This window comes from Oratosquilla oratoria, chromosome 10 (assembly GCF_046742065.1).
Source record: "Oratosquilla oratoria isolate Oo_2021 chromosome 10, ASM4674206v1, whole genome shotgun sequence".
Taxonomy (NCBI): Eukaryota; Metazoa; Arthropoda; class Malacostraca; order Stomatopoda; family Squillidae; genus Oratosquilla; species Oratosquilla oratoria.
The window spans coordinates 9,245,067-9,268,435 of NC_134786.1; the positions used below are offsets into that span (position 1 = coordinate 9,245,067).

At 38.8% G+C, this 23,369-nt stretch overlaps 2 protein-coding genes across 9 annotated transcripts in view; one reads left to right on the forward strand and one right to left on the reverse strand.

Annotated features, from left to right (window-relative positions):
- Positions 1-18,414, forward strand: part of Xpac (DNA repair protein complementing XP-A cells homolog Xpac) — a 29,139-nt gene extending 10,725 nt beyond the window's left edge. The window contains exon 9 of the mRNA XM_076191451.1: positions 12,933-18,414. Within this exon, the coding sequence (XP_076047566.1) occupies positions 12,933-12,945 (13 nt within the window). The 3' untranslated portion in view covers positions 12,946-18,414. The remainder of the gene's footprint in view (positions 1-12,932) is intronic.
- The window catches only part of Mbs (Myosin binding subunit), a 374,604-nt gene continuing 368,903 nt past the window's right edge, over positions 17,669-23,369 (reverse strand). For all 8 annotated transcript variants that reach the window (XM_076191445.1, XM_076191439.1, XM_076191441.1 and 5 more), the window contains one exon: positions 17,669-22,534. Coding sequence is in view for 1 of the 8 variants with exons in the window: in XM_076191440.1 (XP_076047555.1) it covers positions 22,448-22,534 (87 nt within the window). In the remaining 7 variants the exon portion in view is untranslated. The remainder of the gene's footprint in view (positions 22,535-23,369) is intronic.

Consider the following 23,369-nt stretch of genomic DNA (forward strand, 5'->3'; position numbering starts at 1 on the left):
TGTTGGCAAATACATATTAAGGATAAACGAAACCCCAACCATAATAAGTTCCTTTGACCTGGATACTCTCTACAATTTTATTTTCTATCCTGGCTGATGCTAGACTTATTCATCTGATTTGCAGACTGTGGACAAATTGGGGTGTGGAGCAAACAGTTTATGCCATACATTCTCACATAATGCATGTTTTTGTAGTGCATTTCACCTATAATACAATGCCTATGTGAAAGGGTCCCCTACATCATACAACATGAAGATCTGAAAAAGATTAGTTTTCTACCCAAAGTGGTAGATGTCTGGAACAAATTGGACAAGGCAACAGTGTGTGCAAAAACTATACAAGAATTTAAGAATAAACTAGATGCTGAAAGATACAAAGACGGGTCACTACAAGCATAGCTCCCTTCCCGTATAATACAACTAGGTAAGTACTAGTGGCCCAAATATAAGGCAACTTCAGATTGTGCAAAACCTGTTTGGATTTCACCAGCACAGGACGTGACACCTTTCTGGCTCACCACACACACACATGCACACACACATGGGGGACTTCAATTGCAAAGAAATTTGTTGGGACAGCATGACAGTGCAAGGAGGAGATGACTCGTGGGGCAATGTACTGCTAGATATGACCATGGAGTACACAATGACCCAATGGATCCGTGAAAACACAAGGTACAGAAATAATGAAGAGCCATCGAAACTAGATCTAATATTTACAACAGAGCCTGAAATAGTGCATAAAGTCCAGTATGAGACACCAATTGGAAAGAGTGACCATGTACTCATCGAAACTATACTAAAGGAAGAAATAGACATAGAGAGGAATGAAAAGCATAGGAAAGGAAGACTGATGTACAACAAAACAGACTTTACAAAACTAAAGACATTCTTCCGGAATGCAAACTGGGAAATATGTTACAGGGAAGAAACAACAGTGGAAGAGAAATGGAATATATTGATGGAAAACTACAATGAAGGTGTAAACAGGCATGTACCAAGACAAAAGTGAGAGAGAGAGTACATTAAATGTTGGTTCAACAAAAGATGCAGTGAGGCAAAAGACAGAAGGGACAAAGCTTGGAAAAAGTGGAGAAAAGACAAAAAACAAAGCAAATGGCAAATTTATGTTAACTATAGAAATGAGTATGTTAATGTGAGAAGAGAGGAAAAAAGGAACCATGAGAAGGATATTATAGACAAATGCAAAGAGCAACCCAAACTATTCTATCGGTATGTGAATGGTAAACTTAAAAACAAACAGGAAATGGTGAAACTATGCCAAGGAAACATAGAATACACAGAAGATTTAGAGATGGCCGAAGTCATTAACAATCACTTTAAATCTGTTTTCACCAGAGAGAAAATACCAAATTGTGACATAGATAAAAACAAGAAATCTCCCCTCATGAATGAGTTTACAGCATCACTAAAGGAAATATCAGAACATCTATCAAGGCTGGATGTCAAAAAATCACATGGCCCGGACAGTATTGCAAACTGGATTCTAAAGGAGTGCAAAGAAGAACTAACAGACAAAATACACATCTTAATAAACAGCTCACTCAAAGAAGGAAAGATACCCGAGGACTGGAAAAACGCTAACATTGTACCAATACACAAAGGAGGAAACAAAGAAGAACCCACCAACTATAGGCCAGTATCACTAACAAGCACCATAGCCAAAATTTGTGAGAAAATAATCAAGAATAGATGGGTAAAACATCTGGAAGACAATGACATATTAAACCCAAGACAATTCGGATTCAGACAAGGAAGATCATGCTCCACAAACTTAATATGCTTTTACTCAAGACTAATAGACATAGTGCAAGAAAGAAATGGATGGGCTGATTGTGCATTCCTAGACTTGCAAAAAGCCTTTGACAAAGTACCACACAGAAAACTACTAAAAAAACTGGAACACATAGGAGGAATACAAGGAAACCTACTAAAATGGATAGAGGACTTTCTGACTGGTAGAAAGATGAGAGTAGTGCTCAGAGAAAAATATTCAGATTGGAAAGAGGTGATCAGTGGAGTACCGCAAGGATCTGTGCTGGCACCAATAATGTTTGCTATCTATATGAATGACATGGATGAGGACATGAATTGCTACATGAGCTTCTTTGCCGATGACGCCAAACTGCTAAGGAAAATAGAAACTGATGAGGACTGTGAAGCACTGCAAGAAGACCTAAATAGGGTATGGAACTGGAGTCAGAAATGGGAAGTGGACTTTAATACTAAGTGTAGCATAATGGAGTTTGGAAAAAGCAAAAACAGAATATCAGGAAAATATACAATTGGAACCAAAGAAGTAAAGAAAGTAGGATCCGAAAAAGATTTGGGAGTAATTATCACGAATGATTTGTCCTATGATATACAGATTAACAAAATTGTCAGGGAGACTTACAACTTGCTAAGATCAATAAAAGTGGCGTTTACATACTTGGACGAAGACATGATAAAAAAAATATTGGTTACATTGATAAGGCCTAGATTAGAGTATGCAGCGACTTTGTGGTCCCCCAGTACCAAAAAGAATATAAAGAAAATAGAAAGAATCCAAAGAGCAGCTACAAAAATGGCACCTGCACTTGCAAACCTATCATACGAGGAGAGATTGGCTAAACTGGAGTTACCGACACTGGAGCAAAGAAGAGAGAGAGGTGAGCTATTGACCATCTACAGAATCATGAGAGGCACAGAGGTACTCGATAGAGAGAACTTACTTAACTGGGACAAAAGAAACACAAGAGGACATGGAAAGAAAATAAAAAAACAGCTATAGAAGAGAACTGAAGAAAAACAATTTTCCTCATAGAGTTTTGGACACTTGGAACAAACTGGACAATGAAATAGTATGCGCAAAAACCATTCATGAGTTTAAAAACAAACTAGACACTGCAAGATACAAAGGCAGGACATCACAAGCATAGCTCCCCTTCCCGCAAAATACAACTAGGTAAATACACAGACTTATTAAAATGGGACAGAAGCCAAAGAAGGATAGTTACAGAAGAGATTTGAAAAAGAATAGCTTTCCACACTGAGTGATTGATGTCTGGAACAAACTAAACGGGGAAACAGTGAGTGCCAGAACTATACAAGATTTGAATAACAAACTGGATGCGGAGAGATACAAAAGCTGGTCACTACAAACATAGCTTTCATCCCGTAAAATACAACTGGGTAAATACACCTCAGGCTGTGCTCTTTAACATTATGTAGTACAGTATATGAACCCAACCTGTGTTATATAGTACAATGTACCATGTCAACCCAATTTGATGCCCCACCACTGGGGAAGATGTACACAGGTCATACCCAGCATACAAAGGGAGAGAAAACTGAAGTTGGGAAGGTGTTGGTGTGGATGAATCAACTGTCTGCACCCTCTTAAAGAACAAGGACAAGATCAAAGCAACTTTATTTGTGTATGGCACAGCTCAGCTATGATGATACTGTTTATCCATTGTAAGGATAAACAAGGTTTTGCTTTTGACTTCTTTTTAGGCAACAAACTAGTTTTTTTTTTACTACTGCTGCAAGGAATGGGGGGATCTGCAACTTCCTTCATAGAAAGGTTTTTCAAGCATGTATATGTGCATTGGGAGGCACAGACTGCTGTTTTTTTACAGTAGCATAGATTTTTCCTGAAGCAAATGAATAAGTCCGCATGATTTATTAAAGACCACCATGAGGCAAGAGAGAAGAACATTGATAAGTCTAGGATTACTATCATGTTTTGCCTCAACCAGAACTGCAGCCATAAGATGAAACCTGTTTTTTTTTTCACACCACCAAGCAATGTGACTGTTTTCCTCACCTTGGCAGTATACAAGCCTGAAGACTATACCAGTGCCAAAGGATGGACAGCATTGGCTATATCCTGCTGTTGGTTTGATAGCCAATTTTTACCCATTTCTAGAAGAAAGTGTACTGAGTTAGGCCTTCCCTTCAAAATCCTACAGGCTGCTGGCAACACACATGTACACCCAGCCTACATAGAAGATTGACTCCCTAATGTGAAAGTTATTTTTCTTCCTCTGCAAATAACTTCATTGGTGTGGCCATTCAGTCGGAAGGTTGTTTTCATTCTTCAGAAAACTACCAGACAACTGTAAAAGTAAAGATAAACCTCTCATGTACGGACTCCCCATCAACGGACTTCGAATGCAACGGACAAAATCAGCATCAGAGGTGGGGGTGCAGAAAAAAATCCAAATCTTCAGCGATGTATTTCAAAATTGGCGGGCTTTGTGGAACGAGTCGCATGACTTATCAACGTGACTGCTTGGAGGCGGTGGCCTTTCACAGTACGATACATAAATGCGTGCGCAAGAAAGTAGCTGTGAGAAATCTATTAAAATTGTTATTTTGATTAATATATTAATTGTTCTGTCCTCATCATGGCATCGAAGCAGAAGGAAGCGTACAGACCTAAGTATCAGTGACAAATTATAGCTTAAATTAGAGATTGTGGTTTCGGTCGTACAGGGGCACGAGAAGTAATAATAATAATAAGTTTATTTGACAGTGAATCAATATACATGAAGTGCAGATAATGAAAAGAACACATAGTTCGAAATAATAATTACAATTGCCGAGGATAACACAAAATAACAATAAAGCTTATTTCCATTGTGGTCCTCAATCGTATGGTGTAAAGAAACAGTGACATCCGCAAAGCTAAGGATAAACTCAGAAGTTATGAAGTGAAATTTTATGTCAATACTTGCAAAGATGAGAAAAGTGTTGTTCATAATCGCAAGCATATGAAAATTCCTAAAATTGAGGAAATGGAAGAAGCGGTATAGAAATAGTACGTTCAACGCCGACCAGTGGACGTGAAAATTCATGGGAACGGAATTTGGTGACGCACACAATCTGGGAATTAATTATTTTAAAGCTAGTGATGGTTGACTATGGAGATTTCTTAATCGTCATGGAATTCGAAACAAAGTGCAACATATTAGTGGTGTTGAACCGTTCAGACTGAAATTTAATTAACTTATCAAAAGACCTACAATTGTCACATAATTTGGTAAATTTTTAGTTTCGACCATGGGCGCAACATAGCAAGAGAAAATTAATTATTAATTTTGTCAATTATGATGTATCAACTTGATATGCAATTTTGTGAGCGGAAATAAAAAACAAAAAATGTGCTAAAACAGATTTCGTAAGTAACGAAGTCGTGTCGGACGAATGGTACGCCATGTTTGTTATGATAGATGCCGACGTCGAAGAAATGAAAGGATGATAAATTCGTCTAACCTAAACTAACCTAACCTAACCTGTGTTTAATAAATCATTACCTGCAAATTAAATGTCATCCGGCTCGTCCTCGTTGTCGTCGTCGTGAGAGACGTTGGCGGGCTTTTCAACCACTCTCTCAGCTTGCGGGGTATACAAAGTTCTTGCAGCTTGAAGGAATGCATGTATCTCAGCTCCATAACATTCCTTCAAGAAAATGTACCTGGCGAGGTACTGTCGGAAGTAGCGAGGCCGTCGACAAGATGGCGTCCCGATCCTATGCTACCGACTTCGTTCATTAGCATATTTGCTTGTAGCAAGGTATTTTTTATTTTAATTTCCGCCCACAAAATTGCATATTACGTTGATACATTTTAATTTACAAAATTAATTTTCTATTGCTATATTGCGCCCATGGTCGAAACTAAAAAAATACCCATATTTACAATGCAGACGAGCTTTGTTTTGGCGTTTTCTACAGAGAAATACCCAGTTATTTAAGCATGAAGACAAAGTTCCAGGCAAATAAATAAGCAAGGCCAATTTTCTGCTTTATTGAGGGCGAATATTTATTGGTTCAACAGTGTTGTTTTTACATTTCATTCCCGAGGTGCGAAATTTCCAAGAGAAATTACCGTTTACCGTTTAGTACCGTTGACGAAGATCCAGGGCCCTACCCGTCGCTAGTGCGGCGCTCCATGGGGCCGTTAGTATTCATATCAATTATAACACCGATGATAATCTTCAATACACATGTTGATAACATCGCACAATCTTGTGAATAAATTATTGCATATTGCTCCTGAAGTCGTGAAGGCTATTCTCCTAATGGACAATGCATCCAGCACATTCAAACTCGGAAAAAAATTATGGTAGAATACGTGCGGTTTTCTTTCCGCCTAATACATCATTTATCCATCCGATGGATCAAGGGTCAATTGTAACGGCATTATCAACATAAATATTTGGATGAAGTTTTGGTGGTCATCTAGGAAGAGGAAGGTATGGAAGACACAAGAGGCGAACAGTAAACAATATTGAAAAATAATCTGAAATATAGCATCTACTATTTTACGTCAGCTTTGTTAGATATGAAAATGACAACTCTTTCAAAATCATGGAAAAATTAATGTTGGTTGAAGATCCTGAACTGGAGTTTGAAGGCATTGAACCAAAGGATTTTCACCAAATTTTATCATATGCTGGACAAAAAGATGTGAATCTTGAATATATTGAAAACTGGCTTGAGGAGAATTATGCCGATCCCGATTACCAAGTTCTTTCCGTGGAAGAAAGGGCAGGATCAGTTCTGGCAGGTGATATTTTTTCGGAAGTGCACACCTACGCGATATAACATTAGAAAATTAAACTATTTTTGTAGGTTATAATACATCAACGTAATATACGTTTTTCTTCACGGAAATTAATGCAAAATATGTTGAAAGCAAATACATTACCGAACAAAGCTGCGGCAATAGGATCGAGAAACCGTGCTGTCTTTCCCAAGATCTAAGAATATAAGGTCTAACCACTTCCGACCGAATTTCGAGGGAATTGGTGCAGCGGGCCCGTGAACGTCACCTGGCTGTTCAAAGTGGGGTTAGCGGGTCCTATAGCTGTCAGTTAAAGCTGGTCCGTCGTTGGAAAATGACGTTGCCTTCGCTCGCACCGCTCCACGCAATTAGTTATATTCTGACAAATATTATATAAAATATATATATAAATATATATAAAATATTATAGTTCCTGTCTATATATATATGAATATATAATATATATAATATATAAAATATTATAGTTCCTGTCTTCCTTGGCGGTTCACAGTTTTCTTCAGTGTATCACAAAGAGAAAATGGACTCAGCCAAATGACGTCAGAAGCTGCGCAGAAGAATTCTAACGGTCTGACCTGTATATTTAGACCTTGGTCTTTCCTGTCCCGCTGAAAGAAAATATACTAGCGAACGAAGCTGTGACCATGGGATCTGGAATACGCCCTGCATTTCAGCTATGGAGCTCAGTTCGATCGGATACGATACCGAAACCGGTCGTCAACATCTCAGACGACAACGATTACCCTGATGGCCTATAGAAATACAGATATCGCATTACTAAATGCAGGTTAGGTTAGAACAGACGAATTCATCACACTTTAATTTCTTTGACCACAGCATCTATCAAAACAAAGATGGCGTCTCAAGCAGCCCTAGAGGCTGTTTGTAAATTTATCGCTTTTAGCAACCTTTTGTTAGCGATTTCGCCAAGAAAAACGTAAATTACGTGGATGTATTGTATTTTACAAAATTGGTATTTATTTTCTAATGCTATATTGCGTAGGTGTGTACTTTCGAAAATTTACCAGCTGCAGTGACAGAAGAAGAGGCGGTAGTGAAACCAAAAATATCTTATCTACGAGATTCCATTGACAATTACAATTCGTCGATACTATAGACGATCCTTCCATTCAAGCTTATTACCAACACCTCCGCACATTAAGATAACTAATAATTCGTGAACAGTATAAGTGTGGAAAGCAATTAAAGTTGGATTAATTTTTTTATCCCAAAAACCTATCCAACTATCTCTCCATCACCTGGCCAGTACTTCAGAGGAACATCGTAGATTCTCTGACTCAGAATAACAAACCAATCTGAGTTCCCACTATATAATCACTGCAAAAAAAAAAAAAATTTTCATTATATACACAAGGTAAGTAAAATTTAACATTTAAATTGTAATGTACATTTTTACATAATAAATATAATGTTATGGTATTTTAACTGAATTATTTTTCCCTTTGAAAGAGAGCGCTGGCGATGCTATTCTTTGTGTCATTCTGTATTTTTTATTACTGTATCTGTATATATAGTATATACACAGAATATATATATATATATATATATATACAGCATATACTGTATATACATGCAATATGATTGTATATACAATTATACTGTATATATACAGTATATTGTAACAATATACTGTATATATACAGTACATTATATTTTTATGCCATATATTCGTGTTTATAGTACTTTATGATCATAACCACTGATAGTTACAATAGTAGTTTTATAACTAAAAAATAATCCCTTCCCATCTATGGACAATTGGCTTTAACCTATTAGTCTGTTGATGAAAGGTTTGTCTATACCTATGAATGACAACAGGGACTGGGAAAGAAGTTGATTTGATTTGAGGTGACACTGGCCTTGATAAGAGAGATATCGACAACCCTAATGACAACTGAGGCCAGGGAGAAGTCTGCAGCTGCGGAAGAATTGCCTAGAAATTTGCATTCTGGCACCAGCGCTCCAGAGGTCACTGACAAAATAATTGTGTAGAAGTTCTGGAAAAGGAAGAACTTCCACAAGACACTGGAGTTTGTCTTGCAGTTGTGGAATAAAATCACTGCTGTAGCAATTGACCATGATAATGATTGGCATGCACTCCTACCACAAATTTACAAACCCACTCCAAAGGACGCAGCAGCTCCATGACCTGCCTCTCGCAGGAGCCTGCCAAGTCCCAAGCTATGAGTCTGTGTCAGAGGATGTTGTGTATGAAATTGCTGAGGCAGCAGTTGCAAAGTTAAGAAGTGCCAAGTTGTATTTACCTAGTTGTATTACACGGGAAGGGAGCTATGCTCGTGGTGACCCATCTTTGTGTCTTTCAGCATCAAGTTTTTTCTTTAAATCTTGAATAGTATTTGCACACACTGTTTCTTTATCTAAGTTATTCCAGATATCCAGCACTCAGTGTGGGAAACTATTCTTTTTCCAATATCTTCTATAGTTATCCTTTTTGAGTTTCTTTTCATGACCTCTTGTTTTTCCATTGTAATTTTTTAGTAAATCATTCTTATCAAGGACGTTGCTGTGCAGGATTCAGAGCAACTACTGGAAATTGAACCACTGGCTGAGGAATCAATTGATTCATTGCCCCAGATCTTTCTTGCAGGAAACCCATGACAGCTGGCAACAGTCACCAGATTGGCCTGCAATTTAATGAAAGAAATATTGTGTTGTTTGGGTATAGTTAGGGTGGGGCATAGTAGAATGAGTTATTTTGGAGTCTTCTGTATGATAGATATATCAAGGGCAGTTTGCTTCTGTGGCCAGTCCTATCCTGTATCGGTATTGTTTGTGTTGGGTGGTGACCTGAATATGGTCATGCTGAGGTGGTTCGTACTTCTCCTGGGAGGTATTTTTCTGTTGGACTTATGTCTAGAGGGGTTTGATGGAGTAGGGGATTTGGTAGCCAGTTTTCAAGTGCTTGTTTTGTGATCTGCATGAATATGTTTTAGTATGGATTGATGTAGGGTGCAGGTAGGTTGTTAATGCTCAAGTAGTATGCTGCTTCCCCCCCCCCCCTCTCTCTCTCTCTCTCTCTTGATTGATTGATTGAGCTTGTGTAATATAATGAATTGGGTGAGGAGGGTTGAGGGCTCTTGCAGTCAACTTTGTAGATATTTTTCATGTGATGGTTGGTGGGGAAAATTTTTGGTCTACTATGCAAATTTTCTATTTGAGAAGTTTTAATGTATCTTATTATTCTTGATGGTTAATTGTCTATACTTGGTAGGGTGTCTGTGTTTGTTTTCCTGATTCTTTGCAACCATTCTGTGGAAGCATAGTTGAATGTGGTTCTCATGAAATGTTTGCATATTGTGATAAAAGTTTTATTCTGTTAACCAGAGCTTATAGTTGCTACTGATTGTGGTCTGTTTATTTTCTAGATGATTTGCACTGTCAGATCCTAGATGTGTGGAATGAAGGAGATTTGAATCACAGAAATGAGTCCAGGTTCTTTTCTAATGGAAGGGTTTCGGCATTCAGTTATACGATTGAATGTTTCTTTTATTCAGGGATGCTCACTGGCCAAATGGTTTAGAGCATCGCTACCTCATGGGCATGAGGTCTGAGTGGAGGCAAGTAAAGGCTCTCTGGGTGAAACTAATTACTGAACCGTTGATGTAGGGAGTAATTGACACTCGGTGTGGCTTGGTGCTTTATTGGTGGATCCTTGTACAGTGGCCTAAGACTGACATGACACCACCCCCCACCACCCCATTTGGGGGGACCAGCGCGAAGGCCTAGCAACTTGCATACGGAAGTATGGCCCAACTGTCCGGGTGTGATACAGTGTGTGCACTGGATGACAGAGTTGGCTGAGTGGCTTGCCCACTCGGGGCAGGTGGTATACATATACCCAGGGCTGATCTGATGCCTTGACCAGACGCGACCTAATTGGGTTGACCCATCCTAACCTTCGAGCGGTGAGTCAGGTCAAACTACCACCCAACTCCACGTACATCAACTTGCACCTACCATACCAGTGCATGTGTACACCACAAGGGCATAGAACATAGTTCCTGATTCAAAACTCCCTCCATCAGGAGACAACATCCTAACCCTCTCTATGAGGGGGAATTCATGTCTTTAACCTAGATTAAAGCAGTCATGGTCATCTGGAGCAAACAATTTACTAATGATACCCGAGGGGAGGCCTCCATTTTAGTTTTTCTCTCTTTTTCCTAGTTTGTCAAAGTTTAGGTGTTTTTAGCAGCTATTTTGTAGTTGCTATGCTGGGTTATTATTGTCAGATTATCTGCATAGGTAATATATAACTAATAAATATAGGTGCAACATGAGTCTATTAAGTAGGAGAGGGAAAAGATAAGAAATAGGTGTGAATGGAGAATGATTGTGAACAGATAAGAAATTGACATGGGCCAAAAGGATTCCTGTTTGTCTGCTCAGCAAATACTCCAGTGAATGAGGGGGAGAGGGTCATAATGTGGTGAAACATTAAAGATGAATCAGTTTTGGCTGTTGGGCCCTGCTGTGGAGGTTCTTTGCCCTGCCATGTTGCCTTGCATCTTAGCTGTGGGGTGGAGGACGAGGCTGACCTTTCATCCACAAATAGCTAAAATAAAAGGGACAAAAAATTTGATTTTGGATGGATGAAGGGTGGGGTATATGGTGGTTGTTGTTGTTGTTGTTGTTGTTGTCGTTCCCTAGACTGTCTGTCTGAGCAGTCCCGTCTCCCCAAGGAATGCCACAGCTGAAACTGGGTTTTCCCACAAATCCTTTATAGAGTGTATGTTGTGTTGTTTGCGTGCATGATTGTGTATAATGCAGTCTTCCATTATGTGTTGTATGGTATGGGGTGAAGTGTTACATCCTGGGCAGCTGTTCACAATGCGGTCATCCAGGCTCTTTTGGTAGCTTAGAAGTGCTGGGTGGTGGCCGCACCGCAGTCTGGCCAGGTGGACTCTGTCCTTTCGTGGGAAAGAGGATTCAGAAGGGTGGATATCAGGGGGTCTGGCATGCACCATTGTGTTGTCTTTCAGTGTGTTAATGGAGTGGTGAGTGATATGATTATGAATATGTTTCCGGAGGCTGGTATTTCCCCTGCGTAGAGCCTGGCCACCGGCTCTATGCAGGGGTATATGGTTGACTTAGCCACCACCCTCTTGTAAGGGGGCTTGGGCTTTACATGCTTAGATGTATGTGTATCCATAGGCGAGTACTTTTGTGTTATGCTCTGGGTCTACATACATATACCAAAGGCTTTTTCCCCCTTACACGGGGGGTAGCCAAAAAGAAAAAGTTATAGAAATCACTCCCACCCATTTCATTTCCCATATATTCCACTCCCCTCCACCCTCCTCCCTCCCTTCTGTCTTGGCACCTCCTGGATGACGGGTCATCCCTGCATCCTGTCCACTGCCCTGGGTCAGAAGCAGTGTCGCAAGACACAGCACATCCACAGCAAGGCCACTTCATAAATTCGGCGACCTCCCCTCTCCGTCCCCTCATGCAGAAAAGGAGATGGGGAGAAATCCCTTTGGGCTGTGTCAAATTACCCCCCATCCCCCACCCACTCCCCCTCATGCATCACAGCCTCATCTATACACAAGCCTTCTCCATTCACCCCTATCTCCTGTCCTTCCTCTACAGACATTCCTCTCTTTTGTAAAGCCCCTTTCACCCCATCCATCCATCTCATCCTAGGACGCCCCCTCATATTCACTCCTTCCACCTCTGCCTTCCACACTTCTTTTACTAATCTTTCTTCACTCATTCTTTCCATGTGTCCAAACCATCCATATATTCTGGGTATACTGTGGAGAAATAACTTGTAAAAGATTTTTATAATGCAGATGAGAGTATTGCTCCATTGACCAGTCTTTTAGCCCTGTATATTTTATTGTTTTGGTTTACTTTGCACTGTTTGCCAGCCAAGATGTTTGTAACCCATTTCTTGTCGTTGTTGTGGATATCTGTCTCATTTATATTTTTTGGTAGTATGTGTCAGGGAGCATTATCAAATACCTTGTTGTCCACCATAACCATTCTCTTTGGTGATACTTTCTTGTTAAATCAGCTGAGGAAATAGAGCAGAAGCATACAATTAGGTAGCCTAACAAGGTCTTGCATACTGCAGAGAATTTTAAGGAAGACACATCAGCAAATTAATTTCCTGAGTTGGGGATAGCATAAACCCTATGTAACAGTGAAATGTGTGAGCAATTCTACTGAGAGCAATGCAGGATCAGAATTGGAGCAGGAAAATGGACCCTTGTCACTCAACATTGCCTGACACCAGAAAAACCAGAGATGAGGTAATTGTCCAAGATGATGATGTCCTGTCTGTGATTTCAGTTACAGACGTTAAGAGATTTCTGTCTGATGTAGAAACCATGGAGAACCAGGATATTCCGCAAGAGGACAGCCAAGGAAATGAGGCACAGCATTGATGACTGCTGGGTACTGGTAGCAGTTTCAACCCTCTCATCACCCCAAACTAGTCACCTTATTCCAGGTATGAGTAAAGAAATAAAAACATGCTGTTTTTATTTATTTATTAGTTTTATTCATACATAAATACATACATATACCAAGGCTTTTTCCCCCTTACAAGGGAGGTAGCCAAAAAGAAAAAGGCATAAAACCATTCCCACCCATTCCATCTCCAAATACACTCCACCCTCCCTGACATCTCAGCACCTTCCGGATGTTCAATTACTGATATTTTAATATGTGCAGTATGTGTTCTATTGGTCATTGTATCGACAATTTAAATTGGTTAGGATAGACTGGTGCTGTGTAATGTACCTTTAAGGGGCAGCACCAGTGACCAGGAAAGGATAAAGAATCTGATGGAGAAGACCCAGACACCTGGCTACACTTTCATGGACATAACAGTGCTCCTCCTCCCTCTGAACACAATTAACATGGGAAATCATACATGACTCCCCTCAGACCATTACCCAATAAAGATCACTACAAAACTAGAAGGAAAATTAAGCCTATATGCAAGAGAATATAAGCTACATAAAAGCAGGTTGGTACGAGTACACTGAGGAAAGAGAATAGAAATTATAAATCTTTATCATAAGTCAGTTCCCATCCATTGCTAGAGTGGCGGAAGAGATAGTGACCGTTCAGAAGGGCAGCAAGACTTGTTCTAAGATTACTTATACATCTCATCATTACTTTTGGCCCAGAACTATCAAAACTCTCATATGAAGAAAGATTGTTGAAATTTGAGTTGCCGACTCTGGAACAAAGAAGAGAAAGAGGTGACTTGTTGACCATCTAAAGAATTATGAAAGGCATGGAAGTCCTTGATAGAGAAGACTTACTAAATTGGGGTAAGAGAAACAAAAGAGGACATGGAAAGAAACACAAAAAGGATCTGAAAAAGAACAGCTTTCCCCTCAGAGTGGTGGATGTATGGAACACATATTAGACAAAAGAACAGTGTGTACAAAAATAATACAATAATTCAAGAGCAAGCTAGATATGGAGAGATACAAAGACGGTACACCACGAGCATAGCTCCCCTTCCCCTAAGATACTAGGTAAATACACGCCTGTTTCTGATGTGACTCTCTATCGACCCTGCCACATGCCTTCTCCAATTCTATGAAAGTCCAAAACCATCCTTTCCCCTTGCCAAAAATTCCTCTCAGGAAGTAAACCAGATAAAGAAAATAAAAAATTTGTGGAAAGTTGAATAGGTTAGACAAAAAAGGGAGTGTGGGGGCTCATAGTGCATAATGATACTACTAGTTACCTGGATTTTCACAAACTAGAAACCTGCAAAACCACAGTGGCTGGCATCAATCCTTGGGCCCTTCCACAGATCTTTCTAGGAAGAAATATTGAATTTTCTCCGTGTTGTATTGGTGTTGTGTTGTTCCTTTGTCATTGGCTCATAGTAGTAGTAGTAGTATTATGAGTAGTAATAGTATGAGTCATAGTAGTAGTAGTAGTAGAATGAGGAGGAGGAGGTTGTAAGCTCTCCTTATGTGAAAAGGTGAAGAGAATACAAAGGTAATAGAGAGAGAGATCTTGTGCCCAGTCCAGAGACAGTGTGTGTGATCTCCCGAGGGCTGCACCTGCCTATGGAGGTTAGGGTATCAACAGGTTTAAAGACGGGTAAATAGGAAATGGTTATGACAGAAGTCTTGCAGGACCACCATGTGCTGATACCTATGTTGCATGCTGGAAGAATATGCCAGTTAGCCAAACTGGCCCATTGGAAACATTTTGAAAACGGAATCACTTTTAAATGGTCTTTGCAGATTTCCCTTTTATGAAGTTAAGAAAGGATAGACATCCAGCTGTAGAGGTTTTCTCTTAGAAACGTGGTAGATTAGTCATAAATTAGACTATTTCAGACACCATGTGTAACAAAGTTCCCACTCCAGATGGTCATTGATGACAACACCACAAATAGTACAGATCACTTGTGTAGTAGACACAAGCAGCCTATGGTTTCACCCGTCGGGTGTGCCAAGTTCAGTGGAGTGTACATAGTTCTTTTAAAATGTTCTTTGGGGCTTCAAAGTGCAATTTATTCTTTACAGATTTGTTACATACAATTTGAATTTGCTAAAGTTGTGGAAATTTGTGTCATTTCATAATTTAGAAATGTAAAGAATTAACAATGTAAAAATGATAATCTTCTGTATTCATTATGTAGTACATAGTAAGGTTTACTCAGTCATGAGACCTGAGCCAACAAATCTGATTCAGTGGTCAAATTTGAGGCAGGGAAATACACTTGTAATTAAAATTTTACTTGTATACTTTCATGGTTTACAGGTTTAAGTAATTTAACCAATATGATCATAATTTATATTTCATTTCCAAAATAAATTTGGAAAATATATTTTCATTATTTTTTCCTATTATGTTACCATAAATGTGTCTCCCCATATTGAAAGAATGACTGAAGAGAGACCGTGGAAGGAAGAGATAGATGAAGTGAACTTGAGGAGAGATCCAAGAATGAAATGGATAAATGGGACCTTGTGTTTACCTAGTTGTATTATACGGGAAGGGAGCTATGCTCATGGTGACCCGTCTTTGTATCTTTCAGCATCAAGTTTTTTCTTAAAATCTTTGATATTATTTGCACCCACTGTTTATTTATCTTATTTATTCCAGGTATCCAGTACTGTATGTGGGAGCCTATTTTTTTTACAGGTCTCATCTATAGTAATCCTTTTTGAGTTTTTTGTGTCCTCTTGCTTTTTCATTGTCCCATTTTAATAAATCATTCCTATGTATGAGCAGGCAAGGGCAAGATAGGTGCGAGTTGAGAATGGTTATGAATTGATAATAAATTGATGCAGCCCAAAGGGTTTTCTTCTTGAAAACCTGATACTCGGACATGAGTGGGGTGCCGACAACGAAATAAATGAACAAAGAGGGAAGGTTGACATGTAAATACAGTAAAGTGATGGGGATAATTGGTTCAGATCCAGGGATGGCCCTTTATTTACAAAGAGCTAAGACAAAAGGGAAAACAAATAAGCGTGGGATGGGCAACTGGTGGTGAATGTCTTTGCTGGCTACCTCCCTTATAAGGGGGAGCCTTTTGGAAATGTGTATATATAAACACACACATGCACTAAAGAAAGAGTTACAGAAGAGACCTGAAAAAGAATAGTTTCCCACACAGAGTGATCGATATCTGGAACAAATTGAACAGTGAATGCCAGAACTATACACGATTTCAAGAAAAAAAATGGACGTGGAGAGATACGAAAACGGGTCACAACAAGCATAGTTCCCGTCCTGTAAAATACAACTAGGTAAATACACAAACACACATATATATATATATATATATATATATGTACATATATATGCAGAAAACCAGAAAGGAAAGTAATAGATTTTAGACCTAGTGCTTTCATCTATTCATTCACGTTTTTTACCAGCCTTTCACTCATTCTATCCACGTGCCTAGCCCATCCTAATAATCTTTCATCACCCCTATCTGCCAGTTCCCTTTCTACCCCTACTCTCGTCCTTGCCTTGATTTCTCACTTTATCCAACCTGGTAGCACCCACCATACTTCCCAGACATTCATCTCAAACTCATTAAAATTTCTCCTTTCTGCCTCTCAAATTCCTAGTCCTCACCCTATACTGTACAGTCAGAGACAATCACCCTGTCATGCAATTTTTTTTGCATCCATTCCCATGACACTTATCAATGCTCCAAGACATTTTCTTCCTTCCCTCACTCTAGTCTGCCTCCACCCACATTGCTCCTTATCCTGCCACATAAACTCAAAATCACCATCCCACTCCTATGGAAAGGGAAGTGAGAAATCCCTAGTAAAGCAAACCCATCAGTTGAGGCAAGGTGTAAGGCTGCCTCTCCAGGGTTGTTGGGAACCAACGAGGCATAGCCTGCAGCGGTTCCCATGAATTAAACTTGTGACCACCTGCTCATTGGTTCATTATGGTATTATCTGGGCTACCATTCAGCCCTGCCACAAATACTTAAATACCCAAAAACTTAAAAATATCAATTTCCTCCCTTTTTCCTCCAAGACTTGCTTCCAATTTGCTACCCCCCCCTCTCCCCTTGTACATCTCATCACCTTACTTTTACCCTCATTTACTTGTAACTTCTTCGTATCGCTTACCTTCCCAGACTCCATCATTAACTACCTTTGACCTTGTGACCCCATCATAAGCACAGTGTCATCTGCAAACAACAACTTGCTCCCCTCCCATTTTCCTTTGGTCTCCCCTTTATGTTCACTCCCTCAGCCTCTTTTACTAATCTTTCTTCACTCATTCTTTCCATGTGTCCAAACCATTCCAATACTCTTTCATCAACAGTTTCTCCCAACTCCCTTTTCACCCCTCTCTCCAGATTTTATTCAGACGAGAACTCTCTCCATGGGAATGGTTACTTGTAATATTGCAGCTGTAAGGGTATTCTTATTTTTTTTTTTCCATTTAGAGTTGCATGTTCCACTTGGTGTCATTTACTAATATTCAAATTTGTTCTGGTGGTCCATGGCAACTATGATTAGTGTTGCAATGAAGGTTTAGCTTTAAATAGGATTAATAAAGAACACATCAAAACTATAAAATATCTTTATTCTTAAATATTTGCTATAGTTATCTAGAGGATTTCAAAAAATCTGACTACAATCTATTGCTGACAAATATTAGAGAAAAAGTGGCAAGACCAATGTATGACAATTATTTTTATGAAATGCAATAACTTAAAACTTACAAAATCACTGCTCTTTGTTTGCTGTGAAAGAACACGAAGGCACTTGGCATAGTTGTAGCAGATCACCACTTGTTGAGAAGAGCGGTTGGTAGGCTGTACGCAATATGCTTAGCTCAAATTTTATTCCTTTTAAATCCCCGCTGCTTCTTTCCTCTTTTCTAACATCTCCTCTTTAAATCCCCTTACACATCATAAGTAAAGGCCTAAAAAAATGTAACAATTTTCTGACTAGGCTGCTTCTACAGTTTATCCTTACCAACAAACACTTTTTGTAACCAACCCACATATATCAGTTTGTTTTTGTTCTTAAAGATGATGATGATTACAGCAAGCTATGATACACAGCTAGAGTATAATAACAAACTCTAACTCTTGGCTCATTTTAATGATAACGGTAACACACACTGAAGGCACAACGTAACATTATTACTGGTGCACTCTTCTTCCTCCTCCTCTTCTGTACACAAATCAAGTAGTGTCATATGCTGGCACTAAAGAGACACAAGGAACAGTGCCAATTTGCAACACACAACTGCAACAAACTTTATATGTATGTCAACACTTGAATCATTATGATGAAAAAATGAATGTACATAGGTAAGATCATAATATAGACAATATCGCCAGTACAGTACATCACCAGCACATACAAACTAACCTAGCCTGAGACTAAGGTGTCTAAAGCTTATGTCCCAAGCTTTCCTTAAAAGAAAATATCTTTTCTAGGAACAACACAAAAGCATGATATCGTCTACAATAAAGAAAAAAAATAAAATGAAATAAAGAAAGAAATTGTATGCTCCTACTAATCACATTACAGACATATGCACCACCATGGCCAAACACTTTAGGTAACCACAAGCAGTACCTTGAGTACAGGATATTGGAGTATTAAAAGTAATGGATATTGATGGTAACAGGGTACAGGGCATAGAAAGATAATAGGTACTTCCTGGGAAGATAACAATTACTGGGTGAATTATGACATGACAATGGGAAACTGGATACAACAGGTATACAAGGTATTGGTACCTCTGCCTACTGTCTTTCCATTCCAGTAAAGACCTGAGAGGCAACATCATGACTGTTGCCATGGGTTTATTGATGGCATGTATTCTTGAAGGCCAGGCATGGTGGACTAAGGTAACTATCTTGGGCTTGGAGTAGTCGGAATCACCAACAGGCAGTGCTTCTCCATCACTTAGCCTTTCTATGGAGATTAGTCGCAGCACTCGCTCACCCAATTCTTAAGCAGGTCAACCAATGTCTTTGCAATCACATACTGTTAGCAGCGGCAGTAGCAGTAGCAGCAGCAGAGACAATGCAAGGAGTGAAACTGAGAAGGTGCCCATTGCTCTCATGCCAAGTGCATTTATAAGAAAATACTGTTTCAGAATATAGGAGCAAAAACATGGGACTGGCCATGGCATATAATCTTTACAATCATACTTATCATAATGTTTTTCAAGGAAACTAAACTGAAGAAATGATTTTGGTGAGAGGTACAGTGGTTCTTTCCTAAACACAATTGAGAATGTATTTACTAGTGTTGGATTTTCTGTGGAGAGGGGGATGAAAGCTATTTACACCAAAAATATATGAATCTTAACAACACCACCAGTAACTGCCCAGGGCTAAAAAAAGAAAATTCAATGTGTTTTACTACGCAACCTGGTGTTGCATGCATGCATACTCACACTCATACATAAACACAATGAACACTGGCAAATTGTGTGCAAAATACATACTCAATTTCTGGAGCAAATCAGGATGGTTGACCATACAGCCAAGCAGTGCAGCTTGTTACACTATATATACACAAACACACATGCACATAAACACATACACACTAAGTAAATACATCTCTACAAATACACACCCACACCTGTGTGCTCACTGTGTGTGTGTTTTTTCACTCAAATCTAAGGCAGAGACAAGTCTATTCACATCATAAGAGAACTAGAACTGGTACAGGATATTTGTATTCTTAAAAAAACTGGCACAGCTACTTTTTAATACCAAAACCATCAAGGAAGTCAACTGTACGTAAAATAAAAACTAAATTCCTCCCATTCATTCCAGACAAGAAAGCCAATCTAGACCCAATGTCTTCTTCAAAAGAGGAAACTTGGACAAAATTTCTTGTGTCATGATTAGAGTTAGCAAAGTAGTGAAAGCTGGGGAGTGTACCTGGATTTGCATACTCATAGAATGCCTCCATGAGATTCTATAACACTAACTGAACATTTCTGGTGTATGTCATTGTTTCAGGCAGTGTCAATTTATCGTTAATTGACAACCCTTCTCCACACACACACGGACATCTTCCCATCTCCCTTTCCTGATCAAGTGACTTCCTTTTTACCAATGGCCCCTTTACCCCATCTATCCCATTCCCAGACTTGAGGGAATGACAGATAATGGGATGGGCAGAGTGAAAGGGGCCTTGGGTAAATGGGGAACATCTGTTGAGTTGGGAAGGAGATGGCAAGAGATACGTTTCAGTAGAGAATGGTTGAACAGATGATAAATTGATACAGCTAATTGGGGTTTTTCCTTGTCTTTTCAACTCATGAGTGGACAAGAGGGAAGGGTTGTCATATAATGAAGGCAGTCTAAGTAAACCATCTGTGGCTGTTGGCCCCTACTGTGGTGCTGCATCTTGCTGCACTTTCTGACCCAGACAGTGGACAAGGGGCAGTGCAGGATTGTCCCTGCATCCACAAGGATCCAAGATACAAGAGAGAACAAACAAGTGTTGGATGGGTGAATGGTGGGAGCATCTCTTAACTGGCCTACAAGTCAGCGACTGAACATGTAGTCAATGTACTGATTACCACACCACATAAACTCTCCATAAAGAAAGTTATTTCTATTCTCTTGAGATGTTCTTGGATTGGTCCTCTGTTGTGTTCTGTAGATAATGTTCTTATATATTGCAATAATGTACTTGCATTGGTACCCCAGCAGTACATATTTTCTTTATGCAAACCTCTTCCCGGGGAGAAAGCTAGTGTACACGTGTATGCAAGCACATACACATGTAGACACACACACACACACACACATGTATACCAATTTCAACTTAATTCTTACATAACAGGGCAAACAGTCAATTGCACCCTTAGGAAAAAAAATAATAACTAAATAAAAATAAAATAATATCAGACTCTGAACCCTAGTTGTGTGTACATGTGTGATTATAAACATGTATACATATAAATATGATACACAAACAAAAATAAATTAATGTTCACATACACTATATATACACTGTATTTATATATATAAATATATATATCTCACACACATGCATGCACACACACACACAATAAAACCTAAGTCTGTAAATGTGTGGGTTAAAGCTATGCTGTTTCAGTTTGTCTAAAACTTCCCAATCTTACTATCACAGGTTCTTTAATATTATTTATTTCCTAATTTGCCTTCAAGTTAATGTACCAACCCCATATGTATGCATTAGGCTCAAATAAACCATAAATACAAGAAATGAGACATCCTTACACCATGGTACCCATCCTACAATGCAAGAATTAACACTTGAACCCCATTACTCTAGTTATATATGCTCCATTTTCAATTTCATGAGATTTGTCAAATTGTTGTTACTCAAGAATGTCCTGCTACTGGAAAGCACAAATATCAGCAAACCAAGTTTATGGAAAGATTAAGTTATACTGTACCAGTGTCTTGCTGCATTGCATTTGACCCAGGGCAGTTGGCAGATGCGGGGATGACCCATCATCCATGAAGAGCAGGGATGGAAAGTGGTGGTGGGAGTGAAATGGGTGGGAAGAGGTACTCTGTGCCTCTGACTTGGCTACCTCCCTTATAAGGGGGAAAAAAGCTCTCGGTATATAGATAGATAGTACCAGTTTTTATAAGGAATGATGAATATCTTGTTCACTTGACTGTATTTGATAACACTACCCAAAGTGGATCTATGCAGGATATGAGAAAACCAAAAACTTTCTAGTGGGTGATAAAATTACAAATTTCTGTATCCACATGTAACTGGATTAAAATTACTTTGGCCCAGGGGAAAAGTATACTACTGTAGAAGGGATGAATCCTGTTTATCTTCTACTAAAGCCTTGTGAAAAAACAGGGAGGGGGTAGTAGTTCAGAGTGCCCTGGTATTTAATTGAAATTGACTTTCCAAAACTTTATATTGTAATCCTAGTTACAAAAGGTTATGTAACAGCATATATCAGTCACCCATAGTTCCTATACTGCCATCGTGATAATAACAATATCAATAACAATTCTTAAATATTTTGTGCCATCATGACATCCAAATTTCTGAACAAATGAATACCAATTGAAGATTTTAATATTGAACACACACACACACGCATGCACAAACACTCGTACAAATATATAATGTATGTGTATATATAAATCAGTGTAATTTGTTGCTACTAAACATTTATGAAGCAAATCAAAGCCCTATGGCACATTACTGAAGCATCATCAAGTTATGTTATTAAAGTTGTGGTTCATGATGACTTCATGGAAGCAAAACCTTGTCACATCAAGGTAGCATCCCTCAAACATTAGGCCATTGTTAGAGGTTCAAACATCCTCTGTTGATGCTCCAGTTCTATTTGGACAGCTTGCTGATGACTCGAATCAAAGCCCCATTCTCATCCTTTAAACGCTGATTCTCTTGTCTCAACTGCTCCATCAACTGTGAAAGAAATATAATCTTTTTACACCTTGCAATCAATATAAAGAAGTTACAATTATCTTTCATGAAAATGATTTCCAGATAGGTCCTCTGCAACATTCCCATGTATGGTAATATTTGTTATCTCCAATATAAAAGTCATTACAACACCAAAGCCAACTAAACTCATGCTAGTTCTAAAGAATATCGCAAAATTATAGCACACAAATTAATCGAACATGCTAAAAATAAACGCAATGTAGAGTACTTCCTAACACTGCTTTTAAAAGACGCTTTAGCACACACCATACCTAGTAATCAGTTTTGTCAAGAAAAAACCATCAAAAAAGTAATATTAGCTCATTGAAAAAAGTCCATCTTCTGGTTTGTGAAAAATTTTCTGAATCGGCGCACAACCACTTATGAAAGGAAGGGGCACATATATATATATTAGGGTAAGAAAAGGTGGAAAAGTAAAATCAAGAAGGGAGAAGGTCAAGTTGACATGGGGAAAGAAAATGTAATTAGGTACTGTTTAAGCATTGGAAGAAGTGATGAAAATAACAATGAAATGGTGTTACATGAATAAAAAACACAGTGAAAAGCCCTAGTGTACAGCAATCAGCTTGAGGGAAAAAAAAAAAAAGTGGAGAAAACAATTGTGGCAGGGGTAAACATGGCATGGTACAAAGCCTGTGTGTATAGATGGTATACATAGTAAACAACAATTATGATAACATTGGTAAACACAGGTAAAAAGCATTTTATTGTGAGATGGAAAAAAGTGTGAGGACTAGGTTGATCAAACAGGAGGGGTTGTGTGGAAGTAAGCATAAAAAAAAATAATAATAATAAA